Below are 21,198 nucleotides of genomic sequence, written 5' to 3' on the forward strand. Positions count from 1 at the left end.
CTGCAACACGATTAGAATTCGGTTAAAACGAGCCAAAATAAGTCGGTAAAATAAGTGTTTGGAAAAATAAATTGGGCCCCCAGAAACGGAAATTATATTTATTTTCAATTTGTAAAACCAATTCTGTCCAGGACTCGTGCATTAATAAATGCTCGTGCATGCTTGAAATAAAAGCTCGACAACAATCCTACGGGCTCAATTTAATATAGAAACGCTGGAAATTTCTCCACCGTCGATCGAGCAAGAACGATCGACGTAGAGCGTGATCGAGAAATCGCCAATGACGCTCGTTGAGCGTTCACTTTTTTTATTTCTGGAGCGGCAGTCGAACGCAGAAAACAACTTCTCGGATGTCGCGCACGATAACGGTGCATCTGGACCATCGACGGAGTGCTCTCTACTAATTGGTATGCGCAGTGAACCGTGCGTTCAATTAGAAGAGTGGTATTCCTCTGGTACGTACCCATGCGTCGCTTCCACGACGCTAAATCATCAAACGACTCGAGCGCGTAGCCAATTTGCGTTTAGGCGTGGACGGGGACGAGACAAATTCTACTCAAATAATTAGTAGAGAAGCAAACCGTTGCAATTTATTCGCCGAGTTCGTTCGGATTGGATGTTTGGGACCTTTGAAATTCTCGCGCCTCTTAGACACGATTCATTGTAATAGCGAAGAAATCAAAGTGGAAGCACGAGCTTCGAGGAAGTTGCAGCTTAACGAGCTTAGTATGCATTTAAAATTCAAAACAAAATTTTAATTTTAGTTACATCCGACGATAAAAATGTCCATTTTTCCCCTCGATAACCGCGCTACGTCACTTTGCTTTCCCTACTTCCCTGAATTTTTGTTTCCCTCCCTCGTTATGCGAATGGAGTAGTTCAACAAAAACCTGAAATATGAACAGAGAAATTTAAGACTCGAAATGGCCGAGAGGATAGTTTATGATCGGGCACAAAGGAGGACACGGACCCTGTTGCATTAGGTCAGACATCGAAACGGACCAGCGACCGAACTTGTACAGGTAGGCGAGGGTGAATCATACCTCGTAGCCGACCATACGTCGGAATGTAACATCGGACCAATTTCGACTCTCGTTTGTCCGTCTCTCGATAAAAACGCTCCTTGCGATGCGTATTACGTACAAATTTGTGCAAAGTAAAATTCAGTTCCTACTGACCAACGATTGACTCCCACGAATGGATTCCAATAGCGAAATAAGAGGTGTATAAGCCGTCGAAAATAAAATTTTCAGAGTGAAAGGGACGATTTGCGGGGAATCGTTTGTTCTCGCTTCGGTTTCTGCACAGGCTTCGATCCAATCGCGTAGAACGGGAAGCCGTGGATAGGAACGAAAGGACCGATAAAGAAAACGAGAATACGCGGATTGGTACCGACGCGACGACGCCGAGTTACGTGCCGTCGTCGCGCTCTCTCTCGCGCGTTTCCACCTCGAATCGAACGAAACAAGGTTGGCGAAAGTCGTCCCTCGGCATTGAGCGATTATTAATCCCTGGCCGAGCATTATCTCTGCGGCGTGACCGATGAGAAGACTCGGCGATCGATTATTTTTTTCCCAACATGGAAACGCGAGAGCTTGGGGAGTCGAATCGCTTTATTCATCGATATTGGAAGCTCGGAGCTTTTTCAAACCGGTACTTCGTACACTTAACCCTCGAGTACTCCGTGTATCGTTCTGGATACACGGAGTACTCGAAGCTCCACTGAAGAACCTTATCGAAAACTCTTTATTGTGTATATCCTGGAGGAAAAATTCATTTCTTTATCGAGAGAACTCCCACTGTCAAAAGTGTGGAATCTTCTATTATCAATAGTCGATACAGACGGACCCAAACTATTTATAAAGAGAGTTTCGAGCTCGTGAGGTTGGAAGAAGGGTTTTCGAAAGTGCTTGCATTCAAAATTGAAGAAAAAAAACCCTGAACATCGCACCGAAGAACTCTTCAGATGTTGAATTTCATATTTCAATTTAGAATCAGGTAGTTATTGATTTTGAGCGACGGCTTGTTTACATTGTGGATACGAAAAATTGTTTATGGAAATTGAGTGCCTGCAAACCTCTCATGCAAGAAAACAAGTAATTGCCACGGTACACACCAGCAGCCTATTTAAAAGTTCGATCACGCTCGCGGATTTACGTTTTCGCGTCGTTAATATACGGTTGCAATGGCGGCGAGCCGTGCGCAATGATTTTTTTTTTTTCCACTCACCGCGAGCGCAATGCAATTACAAGAAAGTACGAATTTTCATGGAAATCGAATTAAAGTGGTTGCTCTAATGACGGACTGGAGAGCTAAGTACTTTTTGAAAATTCGATTCGAGAACTGGAGTACAATTTTCCCGAATGATTACTGCGTTTCAAAATAGAATGTTAATTTATTTAAAGAGCCAATGAAGTAAAACCTCTACGCACATGTTTATACTTTTGTCCGTTCTTCCCAAACAAAATTCTGTTCCACATTTTCGATACATTCTCGCAGAAAGAACAACACCTTTGCCAACTGCGACTACCGCGACTACCGAGACCTGTATTCCTCCGAGGTTGGATCGATAGCGACTACTTCGATAGGAAGCACAAAGTAGCTGGCTGGTAGCAAGCGAAATACAATGAATCCTGTTTAAGAGGCGTGCAAATTCCTATTGTCGAAGCTCCAGCCTCCCCAAACAGTTAATCGAATACCAGTTAAATTCCCTCTACTTCCCCCTCTGAGGAACATAACTCACCTGGCGCCTCTTAGACAGGATTTACCGTATTCTCGGATTGCCGTAATACGCCTTCGCGTAATTCTATTACGAGCACACCCCCTTGGTCGGAGCACGAAGGCATAAAGTGAGAGGATCGGCACACTTCCGCCTTTGCTCGACCGCCTCGCAGCACAAAAGCCACAGACTGGTCGATAGAAAATATTAAAGACACGCGTAACAAGGAGAAACTCGATCTGGACTCGCGAAACGGACGAAAACGACGGGTCCTTCGTCGAATTTCGCGGGCGAGAAAAACTGGTCTACGTTGACCAAAAGAAATCACACAGCGCCACGGAAATACAAATTTCTCCGAGCTCTTGGACAGTAAGTGTCCATATCAAATTGCACGATCGAAAACAAAATTGGAGCAACGCTTTGGGTCTGACTACGCTATTCCTCTACTTAAACAGAAAAATTTATATACGTAATATCCATCGTAATCACGATCGATTGGAAACATAGCTGTCGCGACATCAATTGTTCGAGATTATGGCGAGAACGACCGCCGACGCGGTTCTATTCGCTCGGGAAACAGGTGTTTCGAATACGCTTTTATTCGGCGGGCACCTGCGAGACATCGTCGACTAATTATAGCAGCGAGCACGAGCGCGAGAGTCATATAGGAATCGCTGGTGCGCGTCGATGTCAACGAGCAAGTATTTGCATTTGAACTTGATTATATCCATACACGGTGTACCAAAAGGCACTCGTTATTAGAAATAAAAGAAATGGAATTGATAGTTGATAAACAAAACGCTCAATTTACGTGGAAGCTTACTTTGCAGAGGGCTTCGGGAAACTACCAATCTAAAAAGTTTGTTATAATTTTCATACTGCAAAAATGATTTTTCAACCACCCAAAAAATATTATCCTCCAAGACAATACTTCCCCCTATAAACCTCTCCAGAGTCAACTCAAAAGCATTATTGCTTTTCAACCAAAAAATTCATCTCCAGTTTTCAGCCTCATTCAAGTAAATAAACAGGCTTCACTTCCAAATTTTCTACTTGGTCCACAAATTCGAATCCACCAAAATGATGACTTAAACCCCCCTTAGATTGGGTCAGACTACCTCATGCTTAAATTTCGTCGCAATCCCGCGACGGTGACGCGGATATTTCCGCGGTGGTTATCACGGGGGAGTGGGCGCGCGCATCGCGGTACACCGTGTCCCGAAGTTCGAGCCACCTGTGGCTGCGGCCAAGAGGGTCGCGTTCGTTAGAAGGTACAGGTGCGAGGAGCTACCGTTCGCTAAGTCAAACGTCGAAACTGGGCTACACCGAGTCACGCGAAATTAGGTCCTAGACCGTCCCTACGAACTGGGTCACCCGGTACGCGCGCAGCCGGTCGGGGAGGTAGTGGATACACCTCCCTGACGTCCCAAACCTCGTGGAACTTATCACAAACCACCGACAACCGCGGTTCGCGATCGCTTTTCCGTGCTAACAGAGAGGGACGAGCCTCTATTCCAATAATAGACAACGAATGGAACGCTTTAGAAATCTAAAGCGAAGAATTTATGGACGGTGAATCATTTTTTTTTTAATGTGAGTATATTTTTACGATTAGACAATTTCTGGCGACAACCGGAGCTTTTCGCGCAATTGCTTTGCGGTACGAGCGCGTAAAAAGGAAGCGTTTCGAGGAACGGCAATGAGAACGGGTGGGGACGTGTGCGCGTTTCCTACTCCGATTCGTCAAATTATGAGGAAAGTTTCCTCGTCCTGGCTCGCTCTGGTCTAGTCGGTGGTAGCGCAATGGGAGACTATTATATAAATGAATGAGTTATGGGAACGTAACAGTGTTGTGGTTGCCTTAATGAAAAAACATACCTCTTCAATAACCCTTCTCCACAATTTGGAAGAAACTTTGCAGATTTGCCAAAAAATACTCGTTTTCTTTTAGCGATGGCCATTGAAGATGAAACTACCGGCAAGAAAAAGAATTCGAGATACGCGAGTGACATTTGAGCAGCCCGGTTGTTTCAATGTCAATAAACAAGGTACCTCGAGAAGCGTTCCTCATCCTTATCACGAGCACGATGAGAAAGCTACATCAGATTACTCGTATTGCCAAACGATGTTGGACAAATAGTTCACCCACTGTTTACGTAATTACTCGCTATTACATAAACTCGCGAGCTGGGGTTCCATAACGTAATCCAAGAATAAATCGTCGGTCGACGGGTAACGATGAACTCTCGCTAAGTGAGATTATTTCGTCTGCGTTGTGTATCGAGCGTAACCGCCTCGAGAGGGAAGCAACATGAACGAGAGCGTCGATCGGAGATAGGTAAAATTTTATTGGTGTAGCGAGCAACGAATAAAACCTGCCGGCAATGAATCATTCCGTGGCGTTTACATTCGATAGAGCCGTTGGATTTTTACTAAAATTCGATTTCATTACGCATCACTTCCGTATCAAAAATCAATATTTTCCAAACAGGAACAGGTTAAACGCGATTCCAACGCCAGGTGGGCGTTAATATTGCGTTTAAACTTTGTTTTGGATTTTATTGCGCTTCTACTAATTAAACGAATAAAAATACCAAATGGGAACTGGTTAATTAACAAACCAACCTTTTTCTCCTTCTTCCGGAAGAAAGGCTAAAACTAGAGTTTACCTTCGCGATTTAGCGTAAGATACACATGCTAACACTACCCACATTTTACTTCAATTTATATTCTATCTAACAGTTAAAACAAAACGTTCTTATTTGTTCGGAGTGAAATATAATCCAGGCTTCAATTTTTTGTATAAATCCTATAACGCAACAACCGGGGAGGTCATTAGCACCGCGCGGGTGACCCTTTGGCGACAGGGACAGAGGGCCGGACAGGTAATAAAAAACCATTTCGATCGGTAAGAGGCTTCACCGACGGCTGGCGGCCGACGGACGAGGAAGTGGACGATATCGAAAATGCTTCCTCGTCATATGATGCGGTTACGAAACAAAGACCAGCAAAGTGCTTATTCGTTCCAGAGAAAAATACCCAATGAAAGGTTTGCTCTTTGAATAAAAACGCAGCTATGAATCGTAGCATGAAATATCTCCGCAGTAAACGATCGAGCAAACACCACCGATAAATCGCTGTTGGTTTCGTCTTTCATCTGTTATTCGAATAAAATCCTATTCGTCTCTGGTAACGAACGCGTGCAAACACGCACGGCCGCCGTGATACCGAGCGTCGGATCAGCAATACATACGCGTTCTTTCTAGAGACTTAATAAGAGTCGCAAAATAACGTTTCCCCAAGTATTTGTTTCGCATTCATCTGTTATTACAATTTTATCTTCATTCTAGACAATTATCTGGTAAAATTTCTTCTGTATAGTTTTTCCATGTCGCGAGTGTAGATATAACCTAGTACTTAGAACTCTTCGAGACACGCGATTCAAAAGAAAACTCGAGTATTCCGGAAGAACAGTGATTCAAAACTTTGAATAAGATGTTACATCTAAAATATGGGAGATTCGAACAACCTAACCCCAAAGAGTTAAATCGTTCCGTCTTTTGAACGGAAGTGAAGCAGAACCGCGTGGCAGAGAGCCGGTCGACGAACGATTCGAAAGAAACGCAACGAGCGTTTCGTTTCACCGTTAAAGCTCGGGCGTAGAGCGAATGTTTACGATTTCGAACGATACGGGCTAGACGTCAACGAGCAAAACGCGCTCCGGAAGCGTGCGCGATCGTGACAGACGAGTGACGAAAATGTGGGGTTAGGAGTGCACGGGCGAGTACCCAGAGCGAAAATAAAAGGCGAAGCAACGGTGGTAACGGAGGGGAGGGGAATGAAGCCTTTTCAGAGCCAAATCGCGAGACAGAGAGTAGGAAGAAAACGAAGGAAAGCCAAGTAACTACTCGCGAGGAGCCTCTTCGTTGGCAAACGTCCCCCTCCCCGTCGCGACGGGAGCCTGATTTTTTGGATACTTACCACGCTTACACGATAGTGCACATAAGCGAGCAGTCATACATAGGCACACGCGCGCGTGAACGCAGGTACACGGGGCACGTACGTGCGAGCCACGGGCACTCGCACACGCCAGCCATACGAACCGAGAAACCCACACCCACTTACTGCTCGGTAGGTAGGTAGGACGCGACACGCTTCGGGGATATATATCACACTCTGTCCGTTAAAATACGTACGCGTCGTGATGCATATACACGCGGGAGCAGCACGCGTTTCGTTTTATCTAAGGTAAAGTCTCGGGCGTCGAATGTCGACGTGTGCGACGAGGTAGGACACCGGTGGAAGTCGGCAGTGGCGGCGGCAGCAGCACCAGCGGTGGTAGCAGCACCAGCGATTTAAGCCTCGTCTGCCACATGCAGCGAGTCTCCGATCTGGGATCGGCGACGAACGCGAGAAATACAGCCGGGAGACGGTGATCGCGTACCTCGGTGGGCGCACATCGGTACTCGGTCGTGTATGGAGTCGCGAGCACTGCCACCCCACTCTCTGTCTCGGTCGTTTTCTCTCTCTACGCCTAGCGCTCACTCTCTCGCTCTCACGGCCGCCGTTCGTCTCTGTCCTTCTTCGTTCGTTCTCCGTCGCTCTCTTTGGGTGTCCGTCAGTAACCTAGAAAGCGGTGGCGGCGGCCATTCAGGATTACGGGACTCCGTCCGTACGTCCGCCTTGTCCGAGAGAACGAGACCCACCGAACAGATACGCAACCCACGTCCCCGTAACGTCGATAACCCACGATATTTCTACCCCTTTTCACGAACGTTTCTTTACTTCACGGGGCCGAGGTATCCGTGAATTTTCATGCGGCACACGCACGGCACGCACACACTCCGCGACTCGCGACGTTCCAAGATGCAACGACGTCGCGTTTACTCGCTACTCGTACCACAGGATCGATTCAACGTTCGAATCGTACAAGGGATCCACTAAATTCACACCGTACTCCCTTAACGGGCTCACGCACTGCTCACTAGCCGCGATCTCTCACTCGAGGAGAGCGCACCTTCGCCACGACAGATCGCCGAGAGAACACTAGCACAGGGCTATGGGTGTGCTTCTTTTATCAGCGTATCGTCGTTCCGGTCGACGCGATACCCACGAGACCGGGCGGCCCTCCAAACTAACGACTTCAATACAAAATATATTTACCCATTTGTGACAGATTTTCCGTACGAGACGCACCACATTAACGACCGTCCCCCACCTATTATCACATACAGACATTACCACACTTCGATTTTTCAAGATGGCGACGCGCCGTCGTCGGCCCGAGACACGATGCGGACAAATTGTAAAGTTGCGTCGCCACCGTAGCGACGATTCCTAATACTACGACCGCGAATTTTTGAACCGTCGATAGCCTCGGAAGAAAACATCAACTCGAAGTTTCTTCTTCGGAGCTTGACTGATCTACGAGGTTTTAGGGCAAGAATGGAGCTTGAAATACTGGAGCCATTAATTATGATTTTATAACAGTACGGTTATTGATTCGCGAGATATGTAACGTTAAAGTTCTGATGGTTTGTTAACCTGCGAAAGTACAGAAACCATTCTCAAAATATAAACAAAATTCTTATGTGGGCACAGAATTTCGAATCTATTACTTAAGGAATAAGCTACTTTAAACGAGACTCGATTTAAAAATAGAGGATATGGAATATTCGTTTGAATATTATAAAAACCTAAATATCAATTTGATCGTAATAAATTAACGCAAGTCAGGTTGGGTATAAAGGGCCAAGGATGCAATTCGAACATAAGTTTATTGATTCTCCTAATCGAAATATTATGTTCAATGGTTCGTCATGCGATGAACGGTTAGTTAACCAACCGTTTAATCGAATAAACATTGCGAATATATCGCTGTACGGAGTTTCTATTTGTAATCTACTATTCAAAGAAAATTCTGACGAGCTCTGCCAAAAGTGTAGCGTAGTTGGTAAGGTGCTTGCCTACCGTACCGCGATCATTTGTTAGCCCAAGTTCGAGACCCTGTATAGATTTCGAAAAACGCTCCAACAGTGCTCGAATTAGTTGGTACTCTAATTAATGTAAAGTTATCTGACGATAGTTGGGTGTTTCGATAAGGGGGACGCCTAAAAAAGAATACGTCTTTTTGATATTTTCCGAAGTATATTATTTTACGCACTTCGATACAGCCCTATAACGTACGTTCTAAATTTCGTTCGAAAATATAGGACGACACCTCTGCCAGCAGATATCTAATCGGTAGCAAAATATTTTTGTAACAGTTCCTCGTATATATCTTTGTCAGTTTTAAGGAATAGACAAAAGATAACTCTATCCACCTGGAAGTTTAAGAGATTCGTCAGTAACCTGACGGTTCTTTGCGGAAATCGTGTAATATTTCGAAACGATATCCTGTTCTGAAAAATCTTACTGCGTCTTTGTTGTCGAGTAGGAACTTCTTGACCGTCGACAAAGCTACTTTGGCCGCCGGTCTTTGCGGATATCCATAGATTCCGGTTGATATGCAAGGAAATGCTATTGTGCGCAATTTATTCTCTTTGGCTAAGGCGAGACTATTTTCATAACATTCCCTCAACTTTTCAGGCTTTTCCCCTTGCGGGCCAACCGTATGAATGACATCTAAAATATTACATCTATGAAAGATCTATCTCTTGTACCTTGTTGTGCATACTAACACTTTGAGGGTAACATATAAGCCCCGGTTATTTTAGCTTCTCCGACGCGACATCCTCCCAAAGTTGCACACTCTTTCTTTAAATTTGGTCCTGCAGCTCGGTGAATAGCTCCGTCAACTAAAGAATATTTCACACCCTTTAGTGAGTCATATATTCCTTCCTCTAGCTTTGCTATTTAATATTTATTATGTACCTCCTCCACCACCGAGAAGTCTAGAATTTGCAGCATTGACGATAGCGTCTATCTCTAGAGATGTGATATCGCCCTGCCACATTGAAACTTTGTTAGCTAACTCGTTGTCAACTTTCTCGACTTTCTCAAGTGTCAACAAGCCGATATTGGATTTATTTTTATGCCAATAGTCCACCCATGTTGGAATTTGATCTAACGTGGTAATGCTTCCCTTATAGTATTTCCTTTTCTCTTCCATTGGCATGGTTAAGAATTTCTCTATTCAAAAGAGGACAATCATAATGAATACCTCTACGCGCTTTCCGTAGGATTTGTATCGATACAATGTCGATTCGAGAATTAAAATGCAAACTTGTACGATTGAAACTATCAACCTTTACGTAACTAAAAAAAAATTTAAATAAAGTGTGCCTTACGTTTTTCAACCTCGAACGACATGCTTGCTTCAGGATTGACAGCTGTGACAAAATTCGATCCAGACAGGGGATTCTGAACGATCAGTCGAAGTAGGACGGCAACTGGTAAACGATCGGCGAGCGTCGCCTGGAAATCAGAAACAATTCTCTTCTCACTACGACGTTCACTCGACTCGTGGTATCCTCTCGTCCCTTACTCTGAGAGCGAACATAGTCTTCTATTCGAAAAAGACGTTAACGACTTTTGTCAGTCATGAATTCTCGATCCTTCGAACGGAAAATTGAATCTAACTACGTATTTTCACGGTTTCGCGTCGGAGTCGAACTTATTTGCAGAAAAAGTTTCAGGAAAATCGCGTTGTTTTGCTTCTATCTGATTAACCACAATCGCGACCGGCAATAACGCACTAATTTGTTGATGGCGCAACGGGACACATGTGGCGACATCTAACGGGAAATCGTCCGAATTATTCAATTCTCTTCTTGTACACATGCGTCATCTACTGAGGGGTTCCGAGAACTATATTTAAATTGCGATTCATTTGCTGTGCTTTATTATTATTTCATTCGGAAAAGCTCATAGGAACATGAAATAAGTTCAAAAACAAAATGAATTCATTTGTACCTTGATTCTTTTATGTAAAAGTTGAAATTTACGATGAATGTATTGCTTTGGAATACAACTTCTCTGCATTTACCTCGATGAACGAAGCATGAGCGATGACGTGTGTAGTAGTGACGTCATTCCTGTTCTTGAAATACTTAGAATGATAAAAAGTACGACGTAAGCAACGTGTAAACGTCAAGCTAAACATACCCTGAGTGCCCTCTTACTCATAGACGTACGTGTAATAAGGGTAGTCTAACGCCAAATGCCTTATTTTCCAGGACCGATAAACCCATGGCCGAATCAAAATTATTTTAACAGAAATAGAGGACCTAATGTAATCTTTTCTCTTTAAGGATCCAATAGACTTGAGTCCCCCATTAAAGATACCGCCTATGAGTTACCAGAAAGCAAGAATAACTCTCCGACTCGAACCTTTGTCCTTTTCAAAGAAAGCGTCCATTTGTAGCTTAGTCAGTTAACGTAGACACTAAGTTTATCTTCGATTTACTTCCCTCGACCCCCGCGCCCCCCCCCGTCCCCCTGGTCACCTGCGCAAACTTCCCCGAAGTTCGTCGGAAAATGCCGTATAACGACGACAACTTGAACTTTCCACGCGACCAACCGCCCACGCGATGCTCCGATGCACCAAATCTGTCCTGCGACATCGTTTCTCGTGCCCTTTAATTTCGTGCGGGGGTGGTCTCGTGTGGTGCCATACCTCATGTATCTACTGATCGCGGGACGGTCGCTCTCGAAACTTTCACCAAGTATTATTACTATAACGTCCTTTTTACGCAAATTGGATGAAAGTGAACGCGGCGTAACATATTAATAACGCGAAGGCTATTTTTAAGAATGATACAGAGGGAAAGGGAACAGGTAGATAGGATTGTTAACTCTGTTAGGATTGAAAGTACGATTGGGAGATCCAAAATGTTGGAGATATTAACCTTGAATAATATTTTGTATAGATTAGGGGTTTTTATGTTTTCTGAAAATTCTGTTTTGTGCTTTGCCTTCTTCGAGTACGAGATACCCCTCACCCCAGAGGTCATTCTCTCCAGATTTCAGTACGTAGTCATCGATATTAATGCATCTGTAATATTCTAATAAACCTAGCACAATATTTTCTAGTACACCCCAACAATTTAATAGGGGATGTTTAACGAGTGTTAATTCTTTGATCAGTCTATCAACCGTGGTTTAATGATTCCTTCCGTCCTCGTAAAATTTTGATGAGGGTGGAGAACATTCCTCCGTTTTCGACTCGATATACAATACCTAGCGGAAATGAAACCGGGCCAGTCCACGAAACCGGAAATCGATGCTTCGATCCATCTGTAAAAAACTCCAGAGAACCAATTCTGGTTGGTCGACCTTATCAATGGTGAGATCTGTGCGCGAAGGCCATTCATTCAGCGGCGAAGGTGGTTCGATTCGAAAGGGTCGGTCGTATTCCAACTCATCGAGTGAATGAAGAGGAACGCCGACGCCCGACGTCACCAGCAACGCCACCCTGTAGAGAATCACTGAACGAGAGAACCCTGTTTCTTCACACACCCATATACAGGATGATCTAGCAATTGCAGCTCAACCTGGATGGGGCGAATCCTTTCAAAACAAAGACTGTACAATTAAATTTAGTTGCACAGCATAGGAGGATAAGCGAGAGGATAATTGTCTTCCTATTCGATCTTCGTCGACTCTGTTGAGTGCTTCCGGTTGTGAAGTCTCTGCGAACGGTGAGCACGCAAACTAGTGGCGCCACTAGTTTGCATGCTGAGATCTGATAGACATTAAGTGCCGAGAGACATGGTAAACAAACATTTAAAGTTTCCCTCTAGGCCTCTAAAGGTTCTATACTAAACAATTACACAATGTAGAGATTATTCTCAGAACCAAACAAGTATTTCTTACGCTCCACGAAGAAATTAAAATGTAAGCAAGAATATATACTTATGTAGAAGAATCTTACTTTTTCTTTTCAATATATTTTTGTTCGCAGAATCATCCTCCTCCCTTCCGTGCAAGGATTAGCGGGACACCCTGTATAGAAGGACATCGCAGCGCATGCTGAAAGCTTCTGGTATCGATCCGTCCGCGCCTGAGCTTTCTCGTTCGCCTCACAAGCTTCGCGAACGTCGCCTGGATAGAATCGTCTTGCGTGGAACTGCGCCGAGAGCAGGCGTATTTTTTTTCCCCGATTCTCGCTATCCAGTCGTGATTTTCCAGCGGCAGCTATCGCGGAACACTGAACTAGGGACGATGGCGCGTCGCGTGGACTATGCCAAGGCGATCATCATATTGTGTGAGTTTTATTCGACCGGATACTATGCGCGTCCGTGTAAAATCGCACGAGTCGACCGATTGGTTCTGCGACAGAAAGCCCAGTGGTTTCGTCGTGACGCAACTTCCGATGTAACCGGAGATGGGCAGAATTTTATTCGAGTAAATGTAGACTAAAGTCATTCATAAAATCGTTATTCGTGAATCAAGGTTGCAGCAAGGCTCGTGTTAATTTACTTGTATCTTGAACATTCGGAACGAAAAGATTTCTGTAAGAATTTTGTGAGCATAGGAGTTTATTCTGTAAGTGAAATTGGTATTATTTGTTATTCGAATTTGGTCCATCTCTGGTGCAACGGGGTTTTAGCGTTAATCGAGGTGTACTCAGCATGGGAGTGATCTTGATGTCGCAGTTTACGTTGGTCTGTGTTGTTGGCTATGCGATGAGATATTTTTATCAAACGCGGAAATTGATTTTTCTTGTTCCTGATTCTTGAGACACATGGAGATAGAATTATCAGTTTTTATTTTAGCTAGATTCATGTGATTCTGACTCAAGATCAGGAACGTTTGCAGAACAAAAGTAGAAGATGGCTCTGTTAAATTTGTTTAAGGTATTGAGAAGGGTTGAAGAGACTGTCACAAGGTTCGCGATGGTTTCTTTTCCAACGTCGAGTTGAAAAAACCACCCCCTATCGTCCTCAATATTCCAACTATTAGAAACAAGAATATTCAAATCAACCAAAACCAATCTAGAAACTAGCAACGACAGATGTTTTAACAATCGAACATGTTTCAAAAGATAAGCACCGGTCACGGACATTCGTCGAGTCTCGTTTACGGTTCAAAGTTCCGCGAGATCGCGACTTCTCGATTCCTCGATCGCGATCGTCGCTCGAGCAACCGTTCATTTCGCGCGGAGAGCGTGCGGTGTTTCCATTTAGATCGTTGATCCACGTCTCGAGGGGTAAAAATCCTAGCGTGACTTAGGCTACTCGCGTGACGTATCACCGGTCTCGGGGAAAGATAGGCGACACGTTTCTCCAAATATTTCGCGCGATAAGCGCGCGGTGCGAGGCCCTTAAGGAGTCAACCACCTCGGAAATGCTTTCGGTCTGAAGCAGATAAACTGCGAAATTACTTTCGACTAAGAAACAAACGAATTTATTCCCCGCAGGGTGCGTCTCGAGCACGGCATTCAGCGTCCCCAGCCCTTCGTCAGCGCCGCTGAGATTGAACGACGAACTCTACACGACACGCAGGGCGGTCCAAGTCCTCGTCGATCTGCCCGTTTCCAATTCCAAGCTACCCCTGGTAAGAATTAAGAAAATCACCCTCTAGAAACGCAAACAGCGAGTGCGTACTCCGCGCATAGTGCCCGAGAGTCTTGCGCCTAGAACCTCCTAGGTCCAAGGACCACCGAACAGGGCTTCTCCCAGCGCCACCCAGTGTGCACGATGATTCTAATAATTAGTCCCCTTCGTCGTTATGCGACTCATCAAGGACGGGGAAGCTTTGTTCGACTCTGGTCTTCAGCGTTGTCAAGGTTGTTTCTCACTGGCGAACATTAATCCAACCCCGTTTAACCCCGACTCGAGGGACGAAAGGGACTTGTCGCGACCGTAAATAAATATTTCACTGTTGCGGAAGTCTGCGTGGGACTTTGTACGCGATCGATACACGCATCGGAAATAGTAAACGCGTTGTAATGTACAGGAGGAGCAATTATGTAAATTGATTCGTAGGATGTGACCTTTTCCCGCTGTCGAGGGAGCAGGCCTTGTGTTGGTGTTAATGGTAGGTGTTTGCACATGGGAACACCGATTTCAACGATTAAAGCATTAGTCCGCGATAACGTTTAGCGTTTCGTCGATACTTCTACTATCTATAACAAAAAGGAAGCACCATTGTTTTTATTCGATTTTAGTTTCACTTATGCATTCATGGCGGAGGCTTTAGCGCACTATGACGGAGCAGGTGTATCATGTTTTCATAGTGTGCACTACGATTTGCATTCGAGATAATTCGTTAAATATAGAGTCGAAGACGGTGCTGTTTAACACCGATAAGATCGTAGATCGCGATCGATCGCTGCTCTAAAGCTATGTGTAAGTACAGCCTGTTGCTCGTCGAGCATTTGCATACGCTGTCTCGGTGTACACAGAGTAAACCCAATGAGTATACACCCTCGTGATTAATTTTTCCATTCTTTGATATTTTTAAATTCTCGCGTAATACTTTGGCGAAATTCATTCTATAGGTGTATAATTCATTCTATAGGTGTATAATACTCGCGCTCGTGTCATTTCAAATAATTTTAATTTCTGGATTACGTTTTCGTTATTTAAACATGTAACGTGAACAATATTTCCAAGCCGGTGGTGAACTCTGAGCTGTGGACCACGACGACGATACCCGCGGAAACGACAACGACGACGACGACGACGACAACGCACAGGACGTTCTCCGCGGAGCAGCCATTGTATCGTTTGGACGGCAGCAATGGGCAAGCCTGCATCCTTCTGCAAGTGGACGCTCTGATCACCGTGAAATACCGGACGAAACTCGGGGAAGATCGAGTACGTTGCGTTTACTTTCTCATTCCTCGTCGGAATCGCGTATCCAATTTTACCCATTTCCAACAAAAACCAGAGCTGAAGTAGAGTCTTAACAAGATCCAAACGAACCTTTCTCACAGGAATCGAGCATTTACGTCCCCGACAACGCCATAGTGACCGGTAACTGCAACAGCGAGACCACGGTGACGATGTCCCTGAAGTGGGACGCGTTCGTCCTATCGTGGAGCTTCGCCAAGGTACGAAGATCATTAAATGACACGCGAGATGTAATTTTCCTACCCTTTGTCCACGGTTTTCTTTTTTATCGTTGCGCGAACAGCCAATCGTTCCACCGTCTACCATCGAGGTCACGAAAGCTGCGTGGCTGCGTTTCAACCTGCACACGAAACGCTCGTTTCGAACGGGAGATCGATAGCCGCGTCGGCCCTTTTATCCTCCACGATTCACTTCGGCCACGGTGTACAGTCGGCCGGTTCCGTTCTCCATTTCGGCTGATCGCGTGACGAAGGCCTCCCGACGATTTGCTCGTTGGCCCTACGCGCGAAACTCTTTTATTCGCGATTAACACGCCACCGGGGACACGACGATCATTATTATTACTCGCTGATTAGCCTCCGGGAAACGCGATTGCATCTACCGTGCGATTATTCAATTGTATACCTGCTTTAATCCAGTATGCGCGATAACGAGTGGGCGGCGTATGAATTTTTTACATGGAAGTCGAGGAATGGAATGTTTAATTCTTTGATTCCTTTGGCGAATCTTAAACGAAAAAGAAAATTCAACGTTCCTCGTTAAATTTATTCAATCCTAGGAAAGAATTATAGAAGAAACCGGCCGTTTTATTACTTCTCAAATAATTAGAGTTGCGAACAATCATTCGTTGAATTTTTTAGACGCCAGGTGGGGAGCGATGGTACGTGGAGAAAATCGAGCTGACCTACAATTCCAGTGATCGACACTTCGAGCACATCGACGAGCCAAGTGAGTCGAGTGCAGCAAGGTTTCCACGTTCGCGTGACAATCTTGGACTGATTCCAATTCTCTTTCCGTTCAAGACAGGACAATCAGGCTGAGCACTGGGCAGAAGCACGCCGCCATGCTGTTCCCCACGCCCGTTGGAAAGTCGTACTCCTGCACAGACGAGAAAATCATCCCCCTGACCGATGGCAAGAATCATGCCAGCGTGCTGCTCAGGTATAACGATCCATCACATTTCCTTCGATAGATTCTACAGACTCCACAAATTAGGCCGAACGCACACGGGCGCAACCGATTTGAAATTAGTGTTGTAAATCGTTTGCGCTCTTTGTTTTACCTAATCCACTATCTTTGTTTTGCCTAGATCCACGGTCGCATGCAACTAACTTTAGATTCAGAGTGGTTTGAAACTGATCAATTGCGCTCGTGTGCGATCGGTCTTAATCAGGAATTGGTTGATTTCATGAAAATACAGTTCGTGTATTCTAGTAACAATTTAACAATCACGATCTTTCTCACTGTTTTAGATATGCACTAAATACTGTCTTCCCTTAAGAAATCTTCAGAGGCGTCATTCTCACAAAATTACTCGGCTAAAATTACTCACAGAATTTTTGTTCACCCACACCGATCCTAAACACAGTACACTCAGAGACAGTGCAATCATCTAAAATAACCTCCATGTCGATTCGAGAATATTCACCCAACAACGAAGGCAGACCTCCTCCATCCAGGGTCCTCCAGTCCTCCTCCTCCAACTTACCTAGAGACCTCGAACAAAAGTGTTCACACTTTCGTCTGTAATTGCAGAGACATGAAGCTGCAGCCGTTCAAGTTCAAGAACAATGAATTCGCAACGGAGTTTTCCTGCACATCGCTAGGCGCCCGCGGATTTCGAGACGAGACCGCCCCAGTGGCGGTCGGCTCGACCCTGGCTGCTGCAGTCTTGCTGACCATCACCGGATACGCGGCCTATCGCTACTTCAAGGTGAAGAAGGTCAAGTACGACACCATGGAATAAGTCCCCGGATGCCGAAGAAACACGCGAGACCTACTTCAGAGGACAACCGACACTCCCAAACGAGACAAACCGTACCTTCTTCGTCGTCGAATCCTCTTCCTCGAGCCACGACCGTTTCCAACCTGGTCGATGGATCTACTCCATAATCAGATCTAACCAAGGATTTCGAAACCCAAACGAGTCTCATCCAAAGGTTCGTCGACGTTGGTAGCCGAGTAGAGGAGTTCGCGAGGAGACTGCGCTCATTTGTGGGATAGCAATCGCCATTTTGTTAGATTCAACATCGATTCAAGTTTCCGTTTCCGTGGAAATCTCGATGAGGACGTTGGGAAACCAGAGGGTGGTTGCTAGCCTTTTAATTCGAGGAAGTCGACTCGCTCTTCTCTAAACAAAGTCTTTTTCATAATCAAACAAGATGTAATGTTGATTTAATCTTTGGTTTGCAAGGTAAAACGAGACTCTCTCCTTCGCGTTGCAACCAAGGACGAAGCCGTAAGGGTTTCACTTTTTCTCGAATTCTGTTAGGTTCGAATCTATTCTCCTAATCATCGTCATAAAATCCAGTCCAATATCCTTTGATTTCCAATGCGAAATTCCTCTCCATCGCGAAGCAACCAAAAGTTTCAAGGATTCCATTTTTTGTTTCAATCAGGTCCTCTGTTTTCTGTCAGGTCCTAATCCTAATCACCTTTCCAATAATCCTCATCGATAGCCGTGACACGTATATTCGCGCAATATTTCTTCCATCGAGCGCAAACCGGCGCGGTTTGCTTAAAGTTTTCGTAAGGCATCGTGTATCCCTCGCGCACCGACGCGGGGCGTCGTGTTACGCGACGCATCGCAACGTTTCCTTTCGCGAGCTTCCTTCCACTCACTGGGTTATGATTCGCGTTGTACGCCTCCGTGACCCCGAAATAAACGCCCTGTCAGGCAGCTGGAGAACTCTTAGAAGTCTCGTTTCGTCGAACTTCGTTCGCGACGGGACATTTTCGCGTCGATCGCGGCCCTAATCTATTGCTTCGATAGTTTATCTCGCCCTTTGTCCTGTAAATACTGTATTCAGCGATCGTTGCGTCGGGCAGCTTCGACCTTACAAGGATTCCTTTCAGGATTCCTCGAAGGATTCGTCCACGTCTGAGTCCGTCGAGTCTTGTATCGAGACGTAAGCAAAGTCTTACAGTTCGACGGTCGCTCGTGGCAGTTCCTACGCGTGCGCAACGATCGCTGGAGTAGCTCGTTTCGTTTCTATCTAATAATTCTCGATGTAACATATCGTGTAAATATGTTTGGGCGATCGACGAAGCTGGCGAGTGAATTACTCGATGCATTTTTTTCACGCCGAGACCACCCTCGCCACCGGGTGAGGACGGAGAAGGTGTCGCTCTTATTTCGCAGTTTTCTAGCGTCGCGAGCTTCGACGATCGCCCGATGATTTTTGAAGATTCTTTAATATGTCGCGTGCATTCATTATTAGTCGATGGATAGTTCCATTTCAACGATCCGTCAGCGTATGGAGTCGTTCTTGGAGGAACATCGTCGCTAACGATCTCGGACCCTCCGTTGCTGGAATTCTACTCGATTTCTCGGAAGAGAGATTAATCGGTGTTTGTTGATTTTTGAGCAGAGTCCTCTTCGAGGTGGAATGTCCTGTAAAATTAGCAGTAGTGCAATGGGGGGTTCGGGTATCCTCATATCAAGATTACGTAAGTTCGAAGTGAAAAGAGCGCCTCCGAGAGGAGGATTATCAAGAACAATGAAGGATAACGTCGAACGATCCGCCAATTCACGCTGGATACGCAGGGTGTTCGGAGACAGGTGTCGGGGACTTTAAAAGCTGATTCTATGTACCGAAACAAAACGAGCCAGTAATTGTTGAACAGGCACGACAAGTTTGAGATGCTCGTTTAACTTTTTAGTAAGACTCAATACCTGACGAGACCTCAACACGAGAGCGCAGAACTTAAATACCCTCTTTACGAGTCACAAAGTAAAAAAATCCTCAAACGCAATTTTCTTTTGCTACGGAATACACTTAAATTTCGTGGCATTTGTCTTCGACCACCCTGTACATATGTAGTTATAGTTAAGGAGCAACGGCGTACCTAAGTGTAACGCATACGCTGCGCGTATAAATTTACAATTATCGATATGTGCGTAACATATGACCTCTGTCTTCCAAGTGCATATTAAAGTTGAAACTTCGTGTGTAAATATATAAATACATACATGCATGAATGCATATTCATATATATACATATATATATATACATACATATATACGTATTATGGATATGTCGTGCATCGTATTTCTGTGACGAAGTCGACGTCGTCGTTAGGCGTCGTCGTTAGGCGTCGTCGATTCGCGAGTCAGCGTCGGCAGAACGATGGAATGTGTTTCCCTTTTCGCGCGATTCGAGGAATTCGAGAGGCGTGCGCGCCGTGGATCGGATCTCTCTGTCGATCGCGAGATGGCTCAGCGTTCCAACGGTTTTTTCTTTTTTTTTTTTCGAACCATCAGACAAAGAAACGAAGTTACTTCACGATACGGTATTATATATCACGGGGATGGTCTAGATGTAATTTACGAAGATGTGTATTTTTGTGCTAAAGCCAATCTTATCATAGACGTTAATAACGGATACGAGTTAGGCCGTTCTCCCACTCGAACGACGCGATCTAAGGATTTAAGGATCACCATTTGAACGTTCCGTAATGCAAGAAGAGATTTCCGAACGTTAGAATTTGTTTCGATACAAATGGCGATGTTCTCACTTTAGTCCCTTTTCCACCTAAACGATGCAACTGAATCGCAGCGAATAAAATTCCCTCCTGACTATTGAACCTTTATTATACTACATAATTATGAACGATAATTATTACGAGATCGAAATTCCTTTGGTAGTCAATTTCTATTTACGGTTTCCTCTCCATCGCAGTCGAGTTCTATAGGCGAGAGAAGGGCATAGACAACCCTATTCCTCGATCATCGTCGCTTCTATACTGAAACACGAATAAACGCAATTTAATACACTTTGCTCGAATCAAGTGAAAACGTGGCATAACTTATATCAATAAGAAGGAAATCAAAACATTGAAATGACGAATCGATTCCTGTTTCCGAGTGATCGTTTCTTTGACGACGCCGTTCGAACGGGGGAGTGGCTTTGGTCCGTAACTTTGCAGCACTCGTCGTGGAACACTGTCGACGTGGTGCATTTTTACCAGAGAAATGTAGGAGGAAAGGACACGCCGAGGAAGAGTGCTAAGTCTCGAGAATTTCGGTGGGACTGAGTCGAATTACGAATCATACCGCTTGACCTATTTCTGCAAACGTTAAGTCTCATAGTAATTATTGTAACATCACGGTAGGAGAGGACGGATTACGGATTCTGCGCGATACAGCGACACGGTGAGTAACGTGCGGCTATTAAAAATTGTATCGTATCGATAAAAATAAAGGCTGTTATACAAGTTCGTTGCGGTAGTCGCTCATCCTATCATTCGCTCCGTTACTTTATTTTTGTTCACCATTACAACGTCTTAATTAGTTGCTGGATACTTGGATATTTTTTCCAGTTAGGAAAGACATGAGATTGAATGGATCCTGTCTAAGAGGCGCGAGGTCGTCCCCACTACTTCTCAAAACCTCGAGCCTTGTATCAGGTGAGTCCAGAGTTGGAAAATGATATACAGATCGATCCCACGAGTCTCGA

At 44.9% G+C, this 21,198-nt stretch overlaps 2 protein-coding genes across 4 annotated transcripts; one reads left to right on the forward strand and one right to left on the reverse strand.

Annotated features, from left to right (window-relative positions):
* Positions 1–8,477: 8,477 nt before the first annotated feature.
* On the reverse strand, positions 8,478–10,437 carry LOC128890835 (macro domain-containing protein CT2219-like). Of its 2 annotated transcripts, XR_008460687.1 has the most exons (7): positions 10,206–10,437; positions 10,009–10,135; positions 9,593–9,850; positions 9,400–9,516; positions 9,135–9,343; positions 8,906–9,042; positions 8,478–8,829 (listed from the first exon to the last, which is right to left on the reverse strand). XR_008460687.1 is itself a non-coding variant. In XM_054149734.1 (6 exons), the coding sequence occupies exons 1-6, from the start codon at positions 10,218–10,220 to the stop codon at positions 8,956–8,958; spliced, it is 813 nt and encodes a 270-aa protein (XP_054005709.1). In that variant the 5' UTR covers positions 10,221–10,437; the 3' UTR covers positions 8,856–8,955. The 2 variants fall into 2 exon arrangements, 1 of the variants encoding a protein (XP_054005709.1); XM_054149734.1 differs by lacking the exon at positions 8,478–8,829 and having other exon boundaries at positions 8,856–9,042.
* Positions 10,438–12,656: 2,219 nt separating this feature from the next.
* Positions 12,657–20,956, forward strand: LOC128890832 (uncharacterized). Of its 2 annotated transcripts, none has more exons than XM_054149730.1 (7): positions 12,657–12,926; positions 14,082–14,218; positions 15,268–15,483; positions 15,603–15,719; positions 16,380–16,467; positions 16,542–16,680; positions 17,275–20,956. In XM_054149730.1, the coding sequence occupies exons 1-7, from the start codon at positions 12,689–12,691 to the stop codon at positions 17,483–17,485; spliced, it is 1,146 nt and encodes a 381-aa protein (XP_054005705.1). In that variant the 5' UTR covers positions 12,657–12,688; the 3' UTR covers positions 17,486–20,956. The 2 variants fall into 2 exon arrangements, with proteins under 2 accessions (XP_054005705.1, XP_054005706.1); XM_054149731.1 differs by having other exon boundaries at positions 15,280–15,483.
* The last annotated feature ends 242 nt before the right edge of the window (positions 20,957–21,198 follow it).

The sequence above is a fragment of the Hylaeus anthracinus genome, unplaced genomic scaffold (genome assembly GCF_026225885.1).
Source record: "Hylaeus anthracinus isolate JK02 unplaced genomic scaffold, UHH_iyHylAnth1.0_haploid 12001, whole genome shotgun sequence".
Lineage (NCBI taxonomy): Eukaryota > Metazoa > Arthropoda > Insecta > Hymenoptera > Colletidae > Hylaeus > Hylaeus anthracinus.